The sequence below is a fragment of the Pristiophorus japonicus genome, chromosome 9 (genome assembly GCF_044704955.1).
Source record: "Pristiophorus japonicus isolate sPriJap1 chromosome 9, sPriJap1.hap1, whole genome shotgun sequence".
NCBI classification, from domain to species: Eukaryota; Metazoa; Chordata; class Chondrichthyes; family Pristiophoridae; genus Pristiophorus; species Pristiophorus japonicus.
The window spans coordinates 24,543,427-24,567,377 of NC_091985.1; the positions used below are offsets into that span (position 1 = coordinate 24,543,427).

The 23,951-nt window shown below is 46.1% G+C and overlaps 1 protein-coding gene across 2 annotated transcripts in view; it reads right to left on the reverse strand.

Annotated features, from left to right (window-relative positions):
* The window catches only part of LOC139272973 (probable methyltransferase TARBP1), a 246,165-nt gene that overhangs the window by 178,865 nt on the left and 43,349 nt on the right, over nucleotides 1-23,951 (reverse strand). For both annotated transcript variants that reach the window (XM_070889181.1, XM_070889182.1), the window contains exons 10-12: nucleotides 17,896-18,034; nucleotides 6,488-6,587; nucleotides 4,125-4,303 (exon numbers count right to left, since the gene is read on the reverse strand). In XM_070889181.1, the coding sequence (XP_070745282.1) occupies nucleotides 4,125-4,303; nucleotides 6,488-6,587; nucleotides 17,896-18,034 (418 nt within the window). The remainder of the gene's footprint in view (nucleotides 1-4,124; nucleotides 4,304-6,487; nucleotides 6,588-17,895; nucleotides 18,035-23,951) is intronic.

Sequence of the window (23,951 nt, forward strand, 5' to 3'; positions counted from 1 at the left end):
CAGACAGTGGTTGAAGGAAAGGGTGGGTGGAACTGGTTTGCCGCACGCTCCTTCCGCTGTCTGTGCTTGGTTTCTGCATGCTCTCGGCGACGAGACTCGAGGTGCTCAGCGCCCTCCCGGATGCTCTTCCTCCACTTAGGGCGGTCTTGGGCCAGGGATTCCCAGGTGCCAGTGGGGATGTTGCACTTTATCAAGGAGGGTTTGAGGGTGTCCTTGAAACGTTTCCTCTGCCCACCTGGGACTCGCTTGCCGTGTAGGAGTTCCAAGTAGAGCGCTTGCTTTGGGAGTCTCGTGATGGGCATGCAGGCGATGTGGCCTGCCCAACGGAGCTGGTCGAGTGTGGTCAGTGCTTCAATGCTGGGGATGTTGGCCTGATCGAGAACACTGGTGAGTGATTGGAAAATGTTGGTGTTCAGAGGGACCTGGGTATCCTTGTATACAAATCACTGAAAGTGAACATGCAGGTACAGCAAGCAATTAAGAAAGCAAATGGTATGTTGGCCTTTATTACAAGAGGATTTGAGTATAAGAGTAAAGACGTCTTACTGCAATTATATAGGGCCCTGGTGAGACCGCACCTGGAGTATTGTGTACAGTTTTGGTCTCTTTACCTAAAGAAGGATATACTTGCCATTGAGGGAGTGCACTAAGGTTCAGCAGACTGATTCCTGGGATGGGGGGGAATGTCCTATGAGGAGAGATTGAATAGACTAGGCCTATATTCTCTAGAGTTTAGAAGAATGAGATGTCTTCTTAGGCAGTCCCCCGGAGTCGAGGATGACTTGATTCCACACTAAAATGAGTTCGAAGGTGACTGATGAGACCAATGTGGGATCTACAGTCTCTGTCACAGGTGGGGCAGATGGTGGCTGCCTTCCGCTGTTTGTACTTGGCTTCCGCCTGCTACCGACGAAGACACCCGAAGTGCTCGGCGCCTTCTCAAATGCTTCTCCTCCACTTTGAGCCAGGGATTCCCAAGAGTCGGTGGGGATGTTCCATTTTTTCAAGGAGGCTTTGAAGGTGTCCTTGAAGTATTTTCTCTGCCTTCCTGGGACTCACCTGCCGTGACGTAGCTCGGAGTACAGTGCTTGTTTGAGGAGTCTAGAATCAGGCACGCGGACAATGTGGCCCATCCATCGGAGCTGATCGAGCGAGGTCCATGCCTCGATGCTGGGGATGTTGGCCTGAGAGAGAACACGGACGTTGGCGCGCCTATCCTGCCAGTGAATTTGCAGGATTTTGCGGATGCGGCGTTGGTAGCACTTCTCCAGTGCTTTGAGGTGCCTACTGTACATAGTCCATGTCTCTGAAGTATATAGGAGGGTGGATATCACCACTGCTCTGTAGACCATGAGCTTGTGCTGGGTTTAAAATCCTGCTCTTCTCAGATGACCGAAGGCTGCACTGGCACACTGAAGGTGCTGTTGGACTTCGTCATCGATGTCTGTCCTTGCTGATAATAGGCTCCAAAGGTATGGGAAGTGGTCCGTCAGGGATCTTGATAATCAGGGAGCAGTACTGTATGGCAGGGACAGGTTGGTAGAGAACCTTCGTCTTACGGATGTTTAATGCAAGGCCCAGACTCTCTCAAACTTCAGTGAAAGTGTGGACGATGGTTTGGAGTTCTGCCTCCAAGTGTGCACAAACACAAGCGTAGCCTGCATACTGTAATTCAATGACAGGGATTGTAACAACATTGGGTCTGGACAGGAGACGACGGAGGTTGAACAATTTCCCACTTGTCCTGTAGATTAACTCCACTCCAGCGGGGAGCTTGTTAAAGGTGAGATGAAGCATTGCAGCGAGGAAGATTGACAACAGTGTTGGTGCAATGACACAGCCGTGCTTGACCCCGTCTGCACTTAAATTGGGTCTGTAATGGATCCGTTGGTAAGAATCACGGCTTGCATGTCATCGTGAAGCAGGCAGAGGATGGTGTCAAACATTTGAGGGCAGCCAAATCTGAGGAGGACACTCCACAATCCCTCACGGTTGACAGAGTCGAAGGCCAAAGGAGGTCAAAGAAAGCCATGTACGGAAGTTGATGCTGCTCCCTATACTTTTCTTGGATTTGTCGCGCGTTGAAGATCATGTCCGTTGTGCCCCTTAGTGGGCGGAATCCGCATTGCGACTCTGAGAGGAGCTCTTAAAGCACTGGGAGGAGATATTGCGTAAAATATCGCCGATTCTCTCCGTCCACAATCCCCCGGCTCCTGATGCCGTTTTTGTTACCAGCTTGCTTGCCACTCGCTGCCCGATGCCGTCAGATTAAGACACGCAGCCGAATCGGCACGTCGGAGAGGCCAGCAACAAGGCGTGACCCAGGAAAGGCTCAGCACGGACTAGCAACAAGGCTGGGACCCAGGAAAGGTACAGCACGGGCCAGCAGTGAGGTCGGGACCTAAGGAAGGTACAGCATGGGCCAGCAGGGAGGTCGGGACCTAAGGAAGGTACAGCATGGGCCAGCAGTGAGGTCGGGACCTAAGGAAGGTACAGCACGGGTCAGGAGGGAGGTCGGGACCTAAGGAAGGTACAGCACGGGCCAGCAGGGAGGTCTGGACCTAAGGAAGGTACAGCATGGGCCAGCAGGGAGGTCGGGACCTAAGGAAGGTACAGCACAGGCCAGCAGGGAGGTCGGGACCTAAAGAAGGTACAGCACGGGCCAGCAGGGAGGTCGGGACCTAAGGAAGGTACAGCACGGGCCAGCAGGGAGGTCGGGACCTAAGGAAGGTACAGCACGGGTCAGGAGGGAGGTCGAAACCGAAAGAAGGTACAGCACGGGCCAGCAGTGAGGTCGGGACCTAAGGAAGGTACAGCATGGGCCAGCAGTGAGGTCGGGACCTAAGGAAGGTACAGCACGGGCCAGCAGGGAGGTCGGGACCTAAGGAAGGTACAGCACGGGCCAGCAGGGAGGTCGGAACCTAAGGAAGGTACAGCACGGGCCAGCAGGGAGGTTGGGACCTAAGGAAGGTACAGCACGGACCAGCAGTGAGGTCGGGACCTAAGGAAGGTACAGCATGGGCCAGCAGTGAGGTCGGGACCTAAGGAAGGTACAGCACGGGCCAGCAGGGAGGTCGGGACCTAAGGAAGGTACAGCACGGGCCAGCAGGGAGGTCGGGACCTAAGGAAGGTACAGCACGGGCCAGGAGGGAGGTCGGGTCATGAGACGAGCAGCAATGTTGAGACCCGAGGCCAGAATACGCGTGGTCACTCATAAAGAACCAACGACCAAAGCGTGAGCGGCTGGAGAGAGCGCGGAAAAAGCGCAGCAGAGCCTGCGCATGGAGAGCAGCGTGCTGGAGCTGGCGCCAGGCAGCACGGGGCAGTGTCAGTATTTTATGGACAAATTCGCAAGCAAGAATGAGGTGTGATCTCATTGAAACATACAAAATTCTTACAGGGCTTGACAGGGTAGATGCAGGGAGGATGTTTCCTCTGGCTGAGGAGTCAAGAACCAGGGGTCACAGTCTCAGAATAAGGGATCGGCCATTTCGGATTGAGATGAGGAGAAACATATTCACTCAGAGGGTTGTGTATCATTGGAATTCTCTATTCCAGAGGGCTGTGGAGGCTCAGTCTTTGAGTATATTCAAGACAGAGATTGATAGATTTTTGGATATTAATGGAATCAAGGGATATGGGGACAGTGCAGGAAAGTGGGGTTGAGGTAGAAGGTCAGCCATGATCATATTGAATGGCACAGCAGGCTCGAGGGGCCGAATGGCCTACTCCTGCTCCTAATTCTTATGTTCTATTCAGCACTGAGTTTTCTGATCTCAGCCAGAATGGCTGCAGGACTGCTACAGATGCACCTCTGGGTTAAGGGGTAGGCGGAGAAATAAAAATATCAGCCAGAGTTCCTGTTCTTGGTCACCAACTGCCTCTGCCTGCTGGAAATACATCTGAGTGGATGGCAGATGAGACAGGAAGGGGCTCTTGCATGAATGATGGTCACTTGGGTGAGCATCGCCCAGCAGCTATGGAATTGCAATCCAACAAGGTAGCAAAACATTCAGCAGAGGGAGAGAAGGGGAGTAAATTGACAAGGAGAGCACATTATTTGAAGCCTACCGAAACATTTCAAGTCTGCTGATATTGTACAAGATTTTAAGGGGTCAACTAACCTTCCGATTTTGATATGTGGTGTTTTGGCGCGGACATCTCCAACAGCTTCAACAACAGCTGTAGGCTCTTGTCTGCTTTCAGCAAAGGCAAGTAGGCATGAGTATTCAGCTTCCATAAGGCATCTCGAAGGGGATGCAGGAACCAAACCAAGGCCTTCTGATCCCCACGGTCAAAGTCACTAAATTAAAGGTTAAAAAAAGATCACACGCAGGGTCATTATTAGAAAAAACACATGGGGAACAGCTTAGCTACTTTAATGCACAGAACTTTCTAAAGAAAAAGATTTCATTCTAGCTGCTTATCTATGTTCTACATTAGCTGTGCGATGTCAAAAGTTTGTGAGAAATTGAAGTTATGTAACATTTATCTGAATGAAAAGTCACATAAAATAGGAACTTTTTTTTTACTTTTTATGGCATGACATTTTTTCATTTTGAGACACGAATAGACACTTTCCATCATCACAGTCCCAGAAGACTTGGGGAATATGTACTTAGCCAGGTGCTGGCCTGCTCACTCACCAGCAAGTATAGTTGGACTGCTATAGGGGTAAAGGAATTTGTTCTTCCACCCGTACCCCGCTCACCACAGTCAGGCAGTCACACAACTTCTCAAACACATCTCACATGCAAATGTGACCAGGTCCGATCTACTACCAATAACATAACCCTTTCCCGGTTCATTTTGGGGAGCGAGTCCAGAACAAGGGGGCATAACCTCAAAATTAGAGTTAGGTCGCTCAGGGGTGATGTCAGGAAGCATGTCTTCACATAAAGGTAGTGGAAATCTGAAACTGCCTTCTCCCAAAAATCTGTTGAGTCTGGGGGTCAATTGAAAATCATCATCATCATCATAGGCAGTCCCTCGAATCGAGGATGACTTGCTTCCACGCCAAAAAGAGGTAAGTTCAATGAAGAACCTAATATCCCAGGTCCCAAACTACATCTTGAAGGGTGGAAGATGCCTGTACGTGGATTTTTTTTTAACGCGTGGTGGCCGTTGTACACCAGCCACCACACGGGCTTGGTCCAATGGCAAGGGTTAACCAAGACGACTGGAGACCAGCTCTGCTGTACGGACCTAGTGCACGCACATATCGCAATGTGGGCTGGCCCGTGCTGCCCCTGGGCCCTCGCCTCTCCTGGGCCTCGAACTCACACCTCTCCTGGTCCCCGATCACGTCCCTCTGCCAACTGTTGCCGCTCCTTCGCCCCGACCTCGCCGCTCCTGCTGTACCTGCCCACGCTCCAATCACTGACCTGGGTTATGGTGACATCCAACCCAGTCGCCCTCTTCACAGCCGTCGCCCTCCTGCAAGACCATCAGCAGGCTGGGGCCATTAGAGGGAGCAATGTGCAGCAGCCCAGCCCGGAAATCGGCGCGGTCCCAGCCTGTAAGACCATCAGCAGGCCGGGGCCATTAGAGGGAGCAATGTGTGGCGGCGTGCCGCTTCTGGGAGCAGTGTGAACTAATAAAACAATAGGGCACCAGTGACTAAAGTGACATCAGGGAAAAATAGAAAAAAGTTAAAGCTAAAAGTACTATATCTCAATGTATGAAGCATTTGCAACAAAATGTCGACACGGTGATTGATAGATTTTTGTTAGGTGAGAATGTTATGGAATATGAAACCGAATGGGGTAGATGGAGTTAGGGTACATGATCTAATTAAATGATGGGACAGGCTCAAGGGGCTGAATGGCCTCTTCCTGTCTCCATGTTCCAAAGTAAAAAAGAATCCTCAACTCCTTTTTCTTTACTTGAAGATTCTTCCCCCAGCCACCCATTTTCTGTAACCAGTGCCTCTTCCTCCTTTATTGCACTCTCCGTACTTCCCCTATTTACAAATTCAATTCATGTATTGCTTTATATACTAGCAGAATGACTGTGAAGTTTAGCATGGTGTTGTCCTGAGCTGGGGACTGGCACAGAGGGAAGGATGGAGAAGGAGAAGCAAAGTACGATGGGGAGGCAGTGCAAGGAGTGGTGTACAGACTGTTAGAATTTAAAACAGTGGGCCACTTAAACCAATGTACTTTAACTCTTGTGTGATACTTTAATCACCTGAAACTGTTCCCCCCCACTACAATAACAACCCAAATTTGGAAAGACAAAAATCTAAAATTATACTGCAGGGTGTATTTCACAGTTCAATTTGACAAAAGAAAACTTCAAACACTACACTATTACATGTTAAATCGCCGATTAGAATTAATTCTTCACTCTCACTTTAACAGTGCAGTTGCTAAATGTTGTCTCACTTCCACAACAAATAAATACCAACAACATTATAGAATTTGGGATTGGTTTTGATTTGCGCTTCAGATAACACGACACGCACATTTAGAATAAGAGACACTACCCTTCAGTGCTGTGCTGCTCTTCGATGTCAGCAGCAAGGAGAATCATCCGGGCGACAAGCTGGGCTTCAAACCAGTCTGGCATGTAACTGGCCCTTTCTCCTAGTTACAAAGAAAGCACAGCAAATGGGTGTTAAATGTAATATCTGTTGTATGGAACATACCAGCAGCATCCAGGTTGGTCAGTAAGGTGCATAGAATCATAGAACTTTACGGCACAGAAGGAGGCCATTTCGGCCCATCGTGTCCGCGCCGGCTGAAAAAGAGCTATCCAGCCTAATCCCACTTTCCAGCTCTTAGTCCATAGCCTTGTAGGTTACGGCACTTCAAGTGCATATCCAAGTACTTTTTAAATGCGATGAGGGTTTCAGTCAGTGGCTTCCAGACCCCCACCACCCTCTGGGTGAAAAAGGTTTTCCTCAACTCCCCTCTAATCTTTCTACCAATCTATGCCCCCTGGCTATTGACTGCTCTGCTAAGGGAAATATGTCCTTCCTATCCACTCTATCGAGGCCCCTCATAATCTTATACACCTCAATTAAGTCTCCCCTCAGTCTCCTCTGTTCCAAAGAAAACAACCCGAGCCTATCCAATCTTTCCTCATAGCTAAAATTCTCCAGTCCGAGCAACATCCTCGTAAATCTCCTCTGTACCCTCGCGAGTGCAATCACTAGTTCTGTCTTGAAATAAAACATAATGATGGCTCATCGAATTTCTGATCACTCTGCCCTCATCCAACAATGCTATTAAGTGCCAATTTCTCATTTTAATCTACGCTGCCCTGGGAGAAAAGGCCGGACTGTTTTCTCCCAAAGGAAAGGAGCAAGATAAATCAGGGGACGAGTCATTCGATATGTGCAGCATCCCAGACTCTACAGATTGTACCCTATACAAGAGTTATGTTGTGTGTACAGATCCAGTATTCAGAGGTCAAAAGAGGGAACCACACGTTACAATTCAAGTCAACGCTGGGAGCCTCTGTAAACACTTCTGCTCACTGTCTGTGCCTACTATGAACTGAAGCGTGTGTGCGTGTGCGTGTGCGTGTGTAGGGATTAGAAAGTACTGGGCCTCAGAGCTAACAATTCACCATGTGATTGCTCGGTTATCCTGGGAATAGTAATAGGATTGCTCAGATTGACTGAAAAACACGATTTATTGTAAAAAAATTTAAATTATATAGAAGCAAAAGTAAATCTGAAGGTAAAAGAACAGTAAAGTCAGTAACACTCTGACACTTCCAATACAGTCTTTTGATGAGCTTGTAGAAGAAATGCACAACCTCTGTGTTCATAGAAGCACAGAAGCAGCCAGTTGGCTCATTATGCCGGTGTGGGTTTTTTGTTAAACAATTCCAAAATTAATCACATTGTCTTTCTTTCTCCACATAGCCCTCCTTCTGTTTCAAATAGTTATCCAAGTCGCTGGACAAATACCACCAACAATATCTCCGCAAGATCCTACAAGTCCCCTGGGAGGACAGATGCACCAACGTTAGCGTCCTCGACCAGGCCAACATCCCCAGCATTGAACCACTGACCACACTCGATCAGCTCCGCTGGGCAGGCCACACTGCTCGCATGTCAGACTTGAGACTCCCAAAGCAAGCGCTCTACTCAGAATTCCTTCACAGCAAACAAGCCAAAGGTGGGCAGCGGAAACGTTACAAGGACACTCTCAAAGCCTCCCTGATAAAGTGCAACATCCCCACTGACACCTGGGAGTCCCTGGCCAAAGACCGCCCTAAGTGGAGGAAGTACATCCGGGAGGGCGCCGAGCACCTCGAGTCTCATCGCCGAGAGCATGCAGAAAACAAGCGCAGGCAGCGGAAAGAGCGTGTGGCAAACCAGTCCCACCCTCCCTTTCCTTCAACCACTGTCTGTCCCACCTGTGACAGAGACTGTAATTCCCGTATTGGACTGTTCAGTCACCTCAGAACTCACTGTGAGTGAAAGCAAGTCTTCCTCGATTTTGAGGGGCTGCCTATGATGACATGATGATGATGGTAAAGGATTTTTCTTTTAAGTTATTCTTTTAAAATATTCAAACACTTTTAACGTTTGTAACTTTCTCTCCTTCAAAGTTTTATTTTTTGAAAAAGACATTTACTCAAACGAATCTTCTGTTCCAGTATCGGCATTATCTTCATTTCCTTCCCGAAACTATTTCTTTTGCCTCACAGTTAGTCATTTTAAAATCTATTTTCAGTACAGGTATTGACATGTAAGATTTTTGGGGGATATTTTATATATATTAAGACATTCCTTTTTCTCTCTCTATGATTTAATTCCCTCCAACCAAAGTTAAAGTCAACATTAATTCCAATTTGGGCTGTTGTTTCCCCCGCTATTTCAGGCAACTATCACTGCTCCCAGTCTTGCTCCATGCTGGCTGCAACTCCCCTCCTTTTGGGTCATAATAAAAGAAAATATGCCTTGCTCCAGGTCAGTCTGAAGTCATTGCTTTAATGGTTACCAGTTCAGGAAAGCTACCCATCGGCAGCATCTTGTTGTAATCCAATAGCAGAGCTCTAATATGGTGTAAAGATTTGATGTTTTTAATCAACAAGTACTCCACTATTTTTTAAGTAACAGATTGCATCAATAAACTATGGGAGAGTACTCAAGAGTAAAATACATACTCCCCACCCAACCAAACCCTTAAGCTATTCATCGAAGGATGACTGGAGCAGGAAAAGGAAAAAAAAGTCACATTGGTACTCTTCGGAGACTGTAATTATGATCTATTGTGGAGGCTTCACTCTGAATCTGACTGATGTTAGATCTCATCTGGGAGTGCTCAATACTGACGCTAAGTGCCCAAAATAGAAAAATGTTCCATTTCTTAACTCTGCCATTGCATTTCGAGATGGGGAGAGACAATCAGAACATTGCTGCCTGCTGATTGCATCAAGGCAAGTTTGGAAGGTTATAAATGATGCATAAGCATGACCTCCAGAGTAATGCAGCAGGCTTTTCCTGAAACAGATTTTCTTTAATACTTTATGTGGTGGTGTGGCGGCTGGCCTCCCAATTTTTCCATGTTTCCATGGACCACTATGGAAATGGAATCCAAAGGAGTACAGAAATATTATTGGCCAGCACTCTAATCTCAGAAATGGAAAGCCCATCACCACATGGAAAGTATCAAATAATAATGAACACAATATAATATGTATAATAAAATATCAGGTGAGTGTTTTTTTTTAGCTTTAAGTTTATTTCTGTTAAGTTAGTCTATTAAATAGAGGTATCACAGGGCAGCTCAGTACAGTGCAATGCACATCCTGCGCCATGTGGGAAGTCCTGGATGCTTTGCGTGGCCTGGACGACCATGTGCAGGAAGTTACACCAGCTACAGCAGCTCAAGGTCGGTATTTCAGAGCTTGAGCGGCAGCTGGAATCACTGCAGTGCCTCTGCGAGGCTGAGAACTTCATGGATAGTAGGTTTCAGGAGGTGGTCTCCCCGCAGCATAAGAGGCAGAGAGGGAATGAGTGACCACCAGACAGAAGAGGAGTAATAGGAGACCCCCGAGTACATCTCACTCTCCAACCAGTATTCTGTTCTGAGTACTGGTGGGAGTGATGGTTCCTCTGGCAAGTGCAGCCAGAGCCAAGTCCACGGCCCAACAGGTGGCTCAGCTGCACAGGGGGAAGAAGAATGGAAGAGCTATAGTGGTAGGGGATTCGATAGTCAGGGGAGCAGACAGGCGTTTCTGCGGCCGCAGACGTGACTCCAGGATGGTATGTTGCCTCCCTGGTGCCATGGTCAAGGATGTCGCTGAGCGGCTGCAGGACATTCTGAGGGGGGGAGGGTGAACCAATGACATAGGTTGAAAGAGGGATGAGGTCTTGCAGGCAGATTTTAGGGAGCTAGGATTTATGAGGAGCAGACAGGGAAGTGGAGTTAAGACCAAGATCAGATCAGCCATGATCTTATTGAATGGTGGAGCAGGTTCAAAGGGCCAAATGGGCTACTCTGGCTCCTATTTCTCATGTTCTTATTGAAGAGAGATTAAAAAGCAGGACCTCAAATGTAGCAATCTCTGGAATATTCCCAGTGCATGAGCTGGTGAGTACAGAAATAGGACGATAGAGCAGATGAGACGTGGCTGGAGAGATGGTGCAGGAGGGAGGGCTTTAGATTCCTGAGGTATTGTGACCGTTTCTGGGGAGGTGGGACCTGTACAAGCCGGACGGGTTGCACCGCAACAGAGCCGGGACCAATATCCCCACGGCGGGGAGGGGGACAGGGGCGGGGGTTTGCTAGTGCTGTTGGGGTGGGGTTAAACTAGCTTGGCAGGAGGATGGGAACCCGAGAGTAGATTCAGAAGGGAGAGAAGCAAAGCTGGAATTGAAAAGCAGAAAATTAGAAAGTGAATTTGGAAGGCAGAGGAAACAGAAAGAAAATGGACAACAAGGGAGTTTGGCAGTGCTAAATGGTATATATTTCAATGCAGGGAGTCTAGGGAATAAGGCAGATGAGCTGAGAGTATGATATTATAGCTATTGCTGAGACATGACTGAAAGAAGGGCAGGTATGGCAACTCAACATTCCTGGTTACAGGGTTTTCAGACAGGATAGAAAGAGGGATAAAAAAAGGAGGGAGGGGTCGCAGTATTAATTAAAGAAACAATTACAGCTGTGAGGAGGGATAATATGTCAGAAGGATCATTAAATGAGGCCATGTGGGTTGAATTGAAGAACAGAAAAGGGCGATTACATTGCTGGGAGTGTACTACAGACCCCCAAACAGTCAGAGGGGGTTGGAAGAGCTAGAGGGCAGCAATAGTCAGGGATTTCAACTACCCTAATATTAGTTGGGATTGAAGTAGTGTGAAAGGTATTAGAGGGTGAAGAATTCCTAAAATGCATTCAGGAGAACTTTTTAGCCAGTATGTAGCAAGCCCAACAAGGGAGGGGGCGTTTCTGGACTTAGTTTTAGGGAATGAAGCTGGGCAGATGGAAGGGGTATCAGTGGGAGAGCATTTTGGTGCTAGTGATCATAATTCAATTAGATTTAGGGTGGTTATGGAAAAGGACAAAGACAGACCAGAAATAAAAGCTCTCAATTAGGGGAAAGCCAATTTTACTAAGCTGAGAGGTAATTTAGCCAAGGTGGACTGGAAACAGCTACTGGAAGGTAACAAAGAAAATAGGTGCAGGAGTAGGCCATTCGGCCCTTCGAACCTGCACCACCATTCAATAAGATCATGGCTGATCATTCACCTCAGTACCCCTTTCCTGCTTTCTCTCCATACCCCTTGATCCCTTTAGCCGTAAGGGCCATATCTAACTCCCTCTTGAATATATCCAATGAACTGGCAGCAACAACTCTCTGCAGTAGAGAATTCCACAGGTTAACAACTCTCTGAGTGAAGAAGTTTCTCCTCATCTCAGTCCTAAATGGCTTACCCTTTATCCATAGACTGTGTCCCCTGGTTCTGGACTTCCCCAACATTCTTCCTGCATCTAACCTGTCCAATCCTGTCAGAATCTTATATGTTTCTATGAGATCCCCTCTCATCCTTCTAAACTCTAGTGAATAAAGGCCCAGTCAATCCAGTCTCTCCTCATATGTCAGTCCTGCCAGTGACAGAGCAGTGGGAGGCATTCAAGGAGGAGATCCTGAGGATTCAGAGCAAGTATGTTCCCTTAAAGAAAAAGAGTGTGACTAACAAATCTAGAGTCTCCTGGATGACAAGGACCAGTTGTCATGGTCCACATGGGTACCAACGACATATATAGAACAAAGAAAGAGGTTCTGCTGAGGGAGTATGAGCAGCTAGGGGTTAAATTAAAAAGTAGAACCACAAGGGTAATAATCCCTGGATTATTACCTGAGCCATGAGCAAATTTGCATAGGGTAAATAGGATCAGAGAGATGAACGCATGGCTCAAAGACTGGTGTGGGAGGAATGGGTTTCGATTCATGGGGCGCTGGCACCAGTACTGGGATAGGAGGGAGCTGTTCTGCCGGGACGGGCTTCACGTGAACCAGGCTGGGGCCAGTGTCTTGGCGAATTGAATAATGAGGGCTGTAGATAGGACTTTAAATTAAATAGTGGGGTGGGGGATGGGTGAGGGTTCTGGTGAGCAGAAATGTAAAAAGTCAAAGAGAAAGGAGAAGGCAAAAATGCAGGGTAGCGATAGGGGTAACAATAACCAGAGTGTGACAAGTAGGGACAGAGTGTATACACATAAGACAAAATTAAAAGCTCTATATCTGAACGCACGAAGCATTCATAACAAGAGAGATGAATTGACGACACAAATAGAAATAAATGGGTATGATCTGATTGACATTACAGAGACATGGTTGCAAGGTGACCAAGGCTGGGAACTAAATCTTGAGGGGTATTTGCCATTTCGTAAGGATAGGCAGAAAGGAAAAGGAGGTGGGGTAGCTCTGTTAATAAAGGATGAGATCAGTGCGCTAGTGAGAAATGATGTTGGATCAGAAGATCAAGATGTAGAATCAGTTTGGGTGAGATAAGAAATAATAAGGGAAATAAGTCACTGGTGGGAGTGGTCTACAGGCTCCCAAACAATAGCCACTCTGTAGCACAGAGTATAAATCAGGAAATAATGGAGGCTTGTAAGAAAGGTACAACAGTAGTCATGGGCAATTTTAATCTTCATATTGATTGGACAAATCTAATTGGAGCTTGGAGGAAGAGTTCATAGAGTGTATTCGAGATGGTTTCTTGGAATAATACGTTGTGGAACCAACCAGGGAGCAGACTATTTTAGATCTGGCAATGTGTAACAAGTCAGGATTAATTAATGATTAATTAGTGAAGGATCCTCTTGGGAAGAATGATCATAGCATGGTAGAATTTCAAATTCAGTTTGAGGGTGAGAAAGCTAGGTCTCAAACTAGTGTAATTACAAAGGTATGAAGGCAGAGTTGGTTAAAGTGGACTGGGAAACTATATTAAAGGGTAAGACTGTAGAAAAGCAGTGGCAAACATTTAAGGAGATATTTCATAACTCTCATCAAAGATTTATTCCAGTGAGAAAAAAAGATGCGAAGAGAAGGATGTCTAACTAAGGAAATAAAGGGTGGTATCATATTGAAAGCAAAGGCATACAATGTTGCGAAGGGCAGTGGAAGGCCAGAGGATTGGGAAATTTTTAGAAACCAGCAAAGGATGACTAGAAAAATGATAAAGACAGAGAAGATAGCATATGAGAGTAAATTAGCAAGAAATATAAAAACAGACAGTAAGAGCTTCTACAGGTATATAAAAAGGAAGTGAGTAGCTAAAGTAAACGTTGGTCCTTTAGAGGATGAGACTGGGGAAGTAATAATGGGAAACAGGAAATGGCAGAGACTTTGAACAAATATTTTGTATTGGTCTTCACGGTAGAGGACTAAGAACATCCCAATAATAGATTATCAAGAAGCTATGGGCTGGGGGGGGGGGGGGGGGGGGTGGACTTAAAACAATCACTATCACAAGAGATAAAGCACTAGGTAAACTAATGGGACTAAAGGTGGACAAGTCCCCTGGACCTGATGGCCTGCATCCTAGGGTCTTAAAAGGAATGGCTGCAGAGATAGTGGATGCATTGGTTGTAATCTACCAAAATTCCCTGAATTCTGGAGAGATCCCAGTGGACTGGAAAACCTCAAATTTAACACCTCTATTTAAAAAAGCAGGGAGACCGAAAGCAGGAAACTATAGACCAGTAAGCCTAACATCTGTCATTGTGAAAATGCTGCCGTCCATCATTAAGAAAGTAGTAGCAGGACATTTAGAAAATCATAATGCAGTCAAGCAGAGTTAGCATGGTTTTATGAAAGGGAAATCACGTTTGACAAATTTGCTGCCGTTCTTTGAGGATGTAACAAGCAGAGTGGATAAAGGCGAACCAGTAATGTCGTGTATTTGGATTTCCAGAAAGCATTCGATAAGGTACCACACAAAAGGCTACTGCACAAGATAAGAGCTCACGGGGTTGGGGGTAATATATTAGCATGGATAGAGGATTGGCTAACTAATTGAAAACAGAGAGTCAGGATAAATGGGTCATTTTCAGGTTGGCAATCAGTAACTAGTGGGGTGCCGCAAGGATCAGTGCTGGGGCCTCAACTATTTACAATTTATATTAATGACTTGGATGAAGGCACCGAGTGTAACGTAACCAAATATGCTGATGATACAAAGATGGGTGGGAAAGCAAGTTGTGAGGAGGACGCAAAGAATCTACAAAGGGATATAGATAGGCAAACATTTGGCAGATGGGCTATAATGTGGGAAAATGTGAGGTTATCCACTTTGGTAGAAAAAATAAAAAAGATGATTATTTAAATGGGAAGCAATTGCAAAATGCTATAGTACAGAGGCATCTGGGGGTTCTTGTACACGAAACGCAAAAAGTTAGCATGTAGGTACAGGAAGCAATCAGGAAGGCAAATGGAATGTTGGCCTTTATTGCAAGGGGGATGGGAGTATAAAGGTAGGGAAATCCTGTTACAACTGTACAGGGCGTTGGTAAGACCACACCTGGAGTACTGCGTACAGTTTTGGTCTTCTTATTTAAGGAAGGATATACTTGCATTGGAGGCAGTTCAGAGAAGGTTCACGAGATTGATTCCCGAGATGAAAGAGTTGTCATATGAAGAAAGGTTGAGCAGGTTGGGCCTGTACTCATGGAGTTTAGAAGAATGAGGGGTGATCTTATTGAAATGTATAAGATTCTGAGGGGGCTTGACAGGGTAGATGCAGAGAGGATGCTTCCCCTCAAGGGGGAATCTAGAACTAGGGGGCATAGTTTCAGAATAAGGGATCACCCATTTAAAACAGGAGGAATTTCTTCTCTCAGATGGTTGTGAATCTTTGGATTTGTGTACCCCAGAGAGCTGCGGAGGCTGTGTCTTTGAATATATTTGTGGAGATAGACAGATTTTTGATTGATAAGGCAGTCAAGGGTTTTGGAGAGCGGGCAGGGAAGTGGAGTTGAGTCCAGGATCAGATCAGCCATGATTTTATTGATTGGCGGAGCAAGCTTTAGGTGCCAAATGGCCTACTCCTGCTCCTATTTCTTATGTTCTTACGTTCTTAAATAGAAGAGGCTCTGACTATCATTTTACAATCCTTTCTGGTTACAGGTGTGGTGCCAGAGGACTGCTAATGTTATACCTTTGTTTAAAAAGGGAAAAAGGGTTAGACCGAGTAATTACAGGCCAGTCAGCCTAACCTCGGTGGTGGAAAAATAATTGGAAAAAATTCTGAGGGACAGGATAAATCTTCATTTAGAAAGACACAGATTAATCAAGGACAGTCAGCATAGATTTGTTAAGGGAAGGTCATGTCTGATTAGCTTGACTGAATTTTTTGAGGAGGCAACAAGGAGGGTCGCTGAGGGTAATGCATTTGATGTAGTGTATATGGATTTTAGTAAGGCTTTTGTTAAGGTCCCACATGGCAGACTGGTCATGAAAGTAAAAGCCCATGGGAACCAAGGCAAAGTGGCAAGTTGGATCCAAAATTGTCTCAGAGGCAGGAAAGAAAGGGTAATGGTCGATGAGTGTTTTTGTGACTGGAAGGTTGTCTGAAGTGAGCTTCCACAGGGCTCAGTACTAGGTCCCTTGCTTTGTGTGGTATACATGAATGATTTAGATTTGAATGTAGGGGGCATGATTAAGAAGTTTGCAGATGATGCAAAAATTGTCTATGTGGTTGATAACGAAGACGAAAGCTGTAGACACAGGAAGATATCAATGGACTGATCAGGTGGGCAGATGGCATAATGGAATTCAATCCGGAGAAGTGTGAGGTAATGCATTTGGAGAGGGCTAACAAGGCAAGAGAATACACAATAAATGGTAGGACACTGAGAAGTGTAGAGGAACAAAGGGACCTTGGAGTGTATGTCCACAGATCCCTGAAGGTCGCAGGATAGGTAGATAAGGTGGTTAATAAGGCATATGGGATACTTGCCTTTATTGGCCGAGGCACAGAATATAAGAGCAGGAAGGTTATGCTTGAACTGTATACAACACGAGTTAGGCCACAGCTAGAGTACTGCGTGCAGTTCTGGTCACCACATTACAGGAAAGATGTAACTGCACTAGAAAGGGTACAGAGGAGATTTACGAGGATGTTGCCTGGACTGGAGAATTTTAGCTATGAGGAAAGATTGGATAAGCTGGGGTTGTTTGCTTTGGAACAGAGGAGGCTGAGAGGAGTCCTAATTGAGGTGTATAAAATAATGAGGGGCCTAGATAGAGTGGATAGGAAGGACATATTCCCTTAGCAGAGAGGTCAATAACCAGGCGACAAAGATTTAAAGTAAGTGGTAGAGGTTTAGAGGTGGTTTGAGGTGAATTTTTTTCACCCAGAGGGTGGGGGGTCTGGAACTCCCTGCTTGAAAAGGTGGTAGAGGTAGAATTTAAAAAGTAGAGGATAGCATTTAAAAAGTACTTGGATATGCACTTGAAGTGACGTAACCTACAAGGCTAAGGACCAAGAGCTAGAAAGTGGGTTTAGGCTGGATAGCTCTTTGTCAGCCGGCACGGACATGATGAGCCAAATGGCCTTCTGTGCTGTAAATTTCTATGATTTTATGACTGGGTAGGTAGTAGAAGACAGCGAGCAGAGATAATGGGTATGTACGCAAATTTGAAGGAAGCAACTAGTGGTGTCCCACAAGGATCTCTGCCGGGCCCTTAACTATATTCTAAAAAAATGGCTTTGATAACACTACATATCCAAGTTTGCCAAGGACATTAAGATTGGTGGTATAGTAAGTAGTGCAGACAGGAGCAAGGAATTACAAAGAGACATTGATAAAGTGAGCGGGTGAAACTGTGCCAGATGGATTCAATGCAGGCAAGTGTGAGGTCATCCACGTTGGACCAAAAAAGGATCACCAGAGTGTTACCAGGGTTCCAAGGGTTAGATTAAGAGGAGAGATTTCAGGAACTAGGGTTGACTTTCATGGAATATAATAGGTTAAGGAGTGATCTGATTGAGGCTCTAGGATTTTGAAAGGAATTGATAGGATTGATAGAAGGAACTTTTTCCGCCGGTAGGGGAGTCTCGGACAAGAGGACCTTAAAATCAGAGTCAGGCCATTCTGGAGAGAAGTTAGAAAACACTTGTAAAGGGTTGTAGAAGTGTGGAATTCTCGCCCACAAAAATTAGTAGATGCTAGCTCAATTCATTTTAAATCTGAGATCAATAGATTTTTGCTAAACAAGGGTATAAAACCAAAGTGGGATGGAGTTAAGATACAGATCTCACTAAATGGCGGAACAGCCTCGAGGGGCTGAATGGCCTATTCCTGTTCCTATAGACCACCCTCTCAACCAGTGACTGTTGTGTAGCACAGCAACAATACACTTAAAATACTGGAAACAAAATGCAGTTCACAAAAATAACACAAGCAAGCCTGTTACCTTTAGTCGCTGGCACCTTCATGTACTGTTCCACCAGATTCTGAACATAGACACTTAAGGCAGATCTCTTCAGATGCATTTCAGTGGCACCTTCTTCAAGCCTGAAATTTCTGTCATTACTGTGTAACCACTCGCACACCTAAAATAAAAATCCACGACAACCAAGAAATGAGATTCAAGTTGCACAAACAAATGCCGTGTATCCACCTACAGTGTTAACAGACTTCTCAAATTATTCATTCAAATTCAACTGCAGTTTTTAAAAATGTCAGTTCCATTCCTCCCATCCTAAGTTAGAAAAGAAAAAACAGTCCGATTGCCTCTATGGTAGACCATCCAGAGATTTGCTGGAAAGTGCCAGGTGTGGATGCCAGGACTAGGCCTGTGCGGGACCGGGCTGAGCGGGCGCGGGACCGGCCTGGTTGAGCGCGGGACTGGCCTGGGTGGGCGTGGGACCGGCCTGGGCGGGCGCGGGATCGGTCTGGATGAGCGTGGGACCGGTCTGGATGAGCGCGGGACCGGTCTGGGTGAGCGCAGGACCGGCCTGCGTGGGCGCGGGACTGGCCTGGGTGAGCGCGGGACCGGCTTGCGTGGGCGTGGGACCGGCCTGGGTGAGCGCGGGACCGGCCTGAGTTGTTAGCAGGACATAGCTGGGCGCACGCGGGACTGGGCTGGGTTGTTAGCAGGACCTGGCTGGGTGTGGCTGCTCATTGTTTAGGTTCCCATATTAATAATGGCCACCAGGTACCAGAATGTCCCCTGTGACTGGGCAGCCATTCTTACAACACCGGCAGGAGAGGTGGGGAAAACAGCACAAATTTGGCAAAAGAAAATGATAATCCAAGATCCAAGCTGCTTTTATACAACATCTTTTTAGTTTCATATAATACAAAAACAAAAAATACCAAAGTATCAGAGAATCTCAAAATACCAATATTTAAAAAATGATATGGAGGGAGAGCAGCGAGCCTCGTTAAACAGTCCTTGGGAGCGGACTGTGATGAACACAGGAAGTTCTGTTGGCACTTCATACATATTTAAATAACTAGGGTTATTAGTAAAGATGCAAAATGGAAGATAGACGCTCAGTGTATTGGCAAAACAAATGGCTGATAAAAAGATTTCTTATCATGGCAGGGAAACAGGTTTAAAAAGTGTTTCATGAAGCAATTGGAAAGACAAAGATGGCCAGATCAGTGGTACTTCAGAGGGTGAGAATTAACTACTCGATACAGACAGCTCTGTGCTTCATGACTGCTAAGCAATGACAGAATCCACTTTAAAGTGCAATTCACAATTAGTATCATTGTCATGGGGTAAAATACAATTGTTGCTTTCCTGCCAACATGATGGGCCTTGAGAGTTCTGTTGGATCAACGGAAAAGAACCTTGGCATCACTCAGCCTTGGCTCAGAAGTAGTACTTATGCCTGTGAGTTAGAAGGCCATAGGTTCAAGTTCCTCTCTAGAGTCTTGAGCACAGAATCTCGCCCAAGAACACTCTGGTCCAGTACTGGAGCAATGCTGCATTGACAAAGGTTGTCTGAAACGAGAAGTCTGGCCTCTCCAGTACATGTGAAAGATCTCAAGAAGAACAGTGATATTCCACACACACCAGAAACGAGAAAAATAGGAACACAGGAATTGCTAGTTTACCTACTACTATACTGGAAGTTCAACAATACAATACTGGAATTGTTGACTAATCTCTACCAAGTAACCTGCAACAACATTTTGCATTTATAAAGCACCTTTAAAGTAGTAAAATGTGCCGAGGCACTTCACAGGAGTGTAATCATATGAATATTGACTCCGGGCCGGAGGACGCATTCGAACAGGTGACCAAAAGCTTGCGACTTCTCATTTCAATCATTGAATTTTACAACACAGAGGGAATCGGCAATCAAGTCATCATGCCTGTGCCATGTATACTTAGTGCCATTTTCCTGCCTGCTCCCCATACTCTTTTAATTTGTTTTATCCACTTCCCTTTAAAAGCTGCTGCAGATTCTGTTTCCACTCTTGTTTCTGGTAGGGCATTTCAGAGCCTAAAAACCTTCTGCACAAAAAACCTTTCCTTTCTTTTTTTTGATGATCTTAAATCTATACCGCCGAGTGACCGACTTGCCAACCAGCGGCGATAATTCTTCCCTCGTCACCTCATCAAAGCCCCTCAGAACTCTTAACACCAAAACAGGAATTACAAACTCACATATAAAATATTGTCCACTATAAACGATACAATGCATGAGGATTTATGGTGGGTGGGGGCTCACAGGTGCTGCATTTCGGAACTGCAGGCCAGGTCCAAGACCACCCCAACCTCTGTCATCGAGCTACAGTACGCGGACGATGCCTGCGTCTCTGCAGACACAGAGGCTGAACTCCAGGATATAGTCGACGTATTTACTGAGGCGTACGAAAGCATGGGCCTTACGCTAAACATCAGTAAGACAAAGGTCCTCCACCAGCCTGTCCTCGCCGCACAGCGCTGCCCCCCTAGACATCAAGATCCACAGCGCAGCCCTGGACAATGTGGAACACTTCCCATATCTCGGGAGCCTCCTATCAACAAGAGCAGGCATCGACGACGAGATCCAACACCGCCTCCAGTGCGCCAGTGCAGCCTTCGGCCACCTGAGGAAAAGATTGTTTGAAGACCAGGCCCTCAAAGCTGTCACAAAGCTCATGGTCTACAGGGCCGTAGTAATACCTGCCCTCCTGTATGGCTCAGAGACATGGACCATATACAGTAGACACCTCAAGTCGCTGGAGAAATACCACCAGCGATGTCTCCACAAGATCCTACAAATCCCCTAGGAGGACAGATGCACCAACCTTAGCGTCCTCGTCCAGCCCAACATCTCCAGCATTGAAGCACTGACCACACTTGATCAGCTCCGCTTGGCAGGCCACAAAGTTCGCATGCCAGATACGAGACTCCCAAAGCAAGCGCTCTACTCGGAACTCGTCCACGGCAAACGAGCCAAAGGTGGGCAGCGAAAACGTTACAAGAACACCCTCAAAGCCTCCCTGATAAAGTGCAACATCCCCACTGACACCTGGGAGACCCTGGCCAAAGACTGGCCAAAGAGGAGGAAGTGCATCCGGGAGGGCACTGAGCTCCTCAAGTATCGTCGCCAAGAGCATGCAGAAATCAAGCGCATGCAGCGGAAGGAGCGTGCGGCAAACCAGGCTCCCCGCCCACCCTTCCCCTCAACCACTGTCTGTCCCACTGATGACAGAGACTGTGGTTCCCGTATTGGACTGTACAGCCACCTAAGAACTCATGCTAAGAGTGGAAACAAGTCTTTCTCGATTCCGAGGGACTGCCTATGATGATTATGACCATTCAGTTCCTGCTAGTGGTGTTACTAAGAGTAATGACACTCAGCAGATCAGTAGCACCACCAGCAGGAAGCTAGTGGTACTGTTGATTTGTAAAGCACACTTCGGGTTATAAACTTGACTTCAGCTGTAGCGCAAAATGGACGAGAGTGAATCTGCAGCCCATTTCTCCCACTCAGTCCAGTTTTAATTCGGAAATCGGGTGGAGTGTGAAACGGCATTCCACCTGAATGTTAACATTCGTCTTGCGCTAACTTGCTCCATTGTATCTGACTTACTCCATCTGACGCGGGACCCTTGAATGGCACAAAAGAGGAAATTATGGAGCATGTGACGAACGGCATTAATTATGTCGCTCCATATTTTCCTGGGACTTTTGTGCCGCTTTGCTGCAACCCTCACTAAAAACGGTTAGAGGTTAATCGTACTGCCGCCTCCATTAAAAGCAATGGCCATCACAATTTTCCTGCATGTATGTCAGTTTTCACACTGCTTCCGCTTAAATGTAAAAATAATGGTGCTGGAAACCTGATAGTGCCAATTTATGGACTTATATTGATGGGAACATTGGAACAGAAGTAGGCCTTTCAGCCCCTCGAACCTGTTCCGCCATGGCTGATGTGTTTCTTAACTCCATCTACCCACACTGGTTCCGTAGCTCTTAATACCCTGGCCCAACAAAAATCTATTAATTTCATTATGAAATTTTAAATTGAGCTAGCATCAATAGCTTTTTGGGAGGGATAGTTCCAGATTTGCACAACCTCTGTGCGAAAAAGTGCTTTCTAACATCACCCCTGAACGACCTATCTCTAATTTTAAGGTTCTGCCCCCTTGCTCTGAACTCTCCTACGAGAGGAAATCATTTCTCTCCAAGATGGACTTTCAGAAGGCTTTCGACAAGGTCCCACACAAGAGATTAATGTGCAAAGTTAAAGCACATGGGATTGGGGGTAGTGTACTGACGTGGATTGAGAACTGGTTGGCAGACAGGAAGCAAAGAGTAGGAGTAAATGGGTACTTTTCAGAATGGCAGGCAGTGACTAGTGGGGTACCACAAGGTTCTGTGCTAGGGCCCCAGCTGTTTACATTGTACATTAATGATCTAGACGAGGGGATTAAATGTAGTATCTCCAAATTTGCGGATGACACTAAGTTGGGTGGCAGTGTGAGCTGCGAGGAGGCTGCAGAGCGACTTGGATAGGTTAGGTGAGTGGGCAAATGCATGGCAGATGAAGTATAATGTGGATAAATGTGAGGTTATCCACTTTGGTGGTAAAAACAGAGAGACAGACTATTATCTGAATGGTGACAGATTAGGAAAAGGGGAGGTGCAATGAGACCTGGGTGTCATGGTACATCAGTCATTGAAGGTTGGCATGCAGGTACAGCAGGCGGTTAAGAAAGCAAATGGCATGTTGGCCTTCATAGCGAGGGGATTTGAGTACAGGGGCAGGGAGGTGTTACTACAGGTGTACAGGGCCTTGGTGAGGCCACACCTGGAGTATTGTGTACAGTTTTGGTCTCCTAACTTGAGGAAGGACATTCTTGCTATTGAGGGAGTGCAGCGAAGGTTCACCAGACTGATTCCCGGGATGGCGGGACTGACATATCAAGAAAGACTGGATCAACTGGGCTTGTATTCACTGGAGTTCAGAAGAATGAGAGGGGATCTCATAGAAACGTTTAAAATTCTGACGGGTTTAGACAAGTTAGATGCAGGAAGAATGTTCCCAATGTTGGGGAAGTCCAGAACCAGGGGTCACAGTCTAAGGATAAGGGGTAAGCCATTTAGGACCGAGATGAGGAGAAACTTCTTCACCCAGAGAGTGGTGAACCTGTGGAATTCTCTACCACAGAAAGTTGTTGAGGCCAATTCACTAAATATATTCAAAAAGGAGTTAGATGTGGTCCTTACTACTAGGGGGATCAAGGGGTATGGCGAGAAAGCAGGAATGGGGTACTGAAGTTTCATGTTCAGCCATGAATTCATTGAATGGCGGTGCAGGCTAGAAGGGCCGAATGGCCTACTTCTGCACCTACTTTCTATGTTTCTATGATTAAAGGATTTGATGGCATAAACATCTCAATTAGATCACCCTTTAATTCTCTCTAGTCAAGGGAAAGAAGGGAGCAGTTTGCTGTATTTTCCAGGGTTTGGGAGTCTTTGCAGAGTTCGGCACAGGCCACACAGACTCTTGCCTATTGATCCAAATGAGCAAGTATTGAACATTGTAGGGAAACGATAAAAGCAATCGGATCTTTCTCTTAATCAAATCAAAGCTGGAGATTTGGGAGGTAGCCTGCTCCTTTGAAACATATAATGATGCCTCCTGATTTCACAAATCCAAGAAAGACTTTGATCACAGACAGTCACTTTTACACTAGTGACCAGTTAAAATCCTGCCTCTTAAAGAGACCACAGCCTTTCGTTACACGACCTGGACGCACAGGTGGAGATACCCAAAATTAAAAGTCCGCACAAATAATAACTGTTTTCATAATAGTTTTTCATTATAATTTTCATCCTTCCAAATTCAAGACAACAAACATAGAATATCTAAATTAACAGAGGTACAAAATACCTGAGCAATAAAACTGAATGGGAATGTTAGCACAGTGGTTATGTTACTGGACTAGTAATCCAGAGGCCTGGACTAATGATCCAGAGACATGAGTTCAAATCCCACCATGGCAGCTGGGGAATTT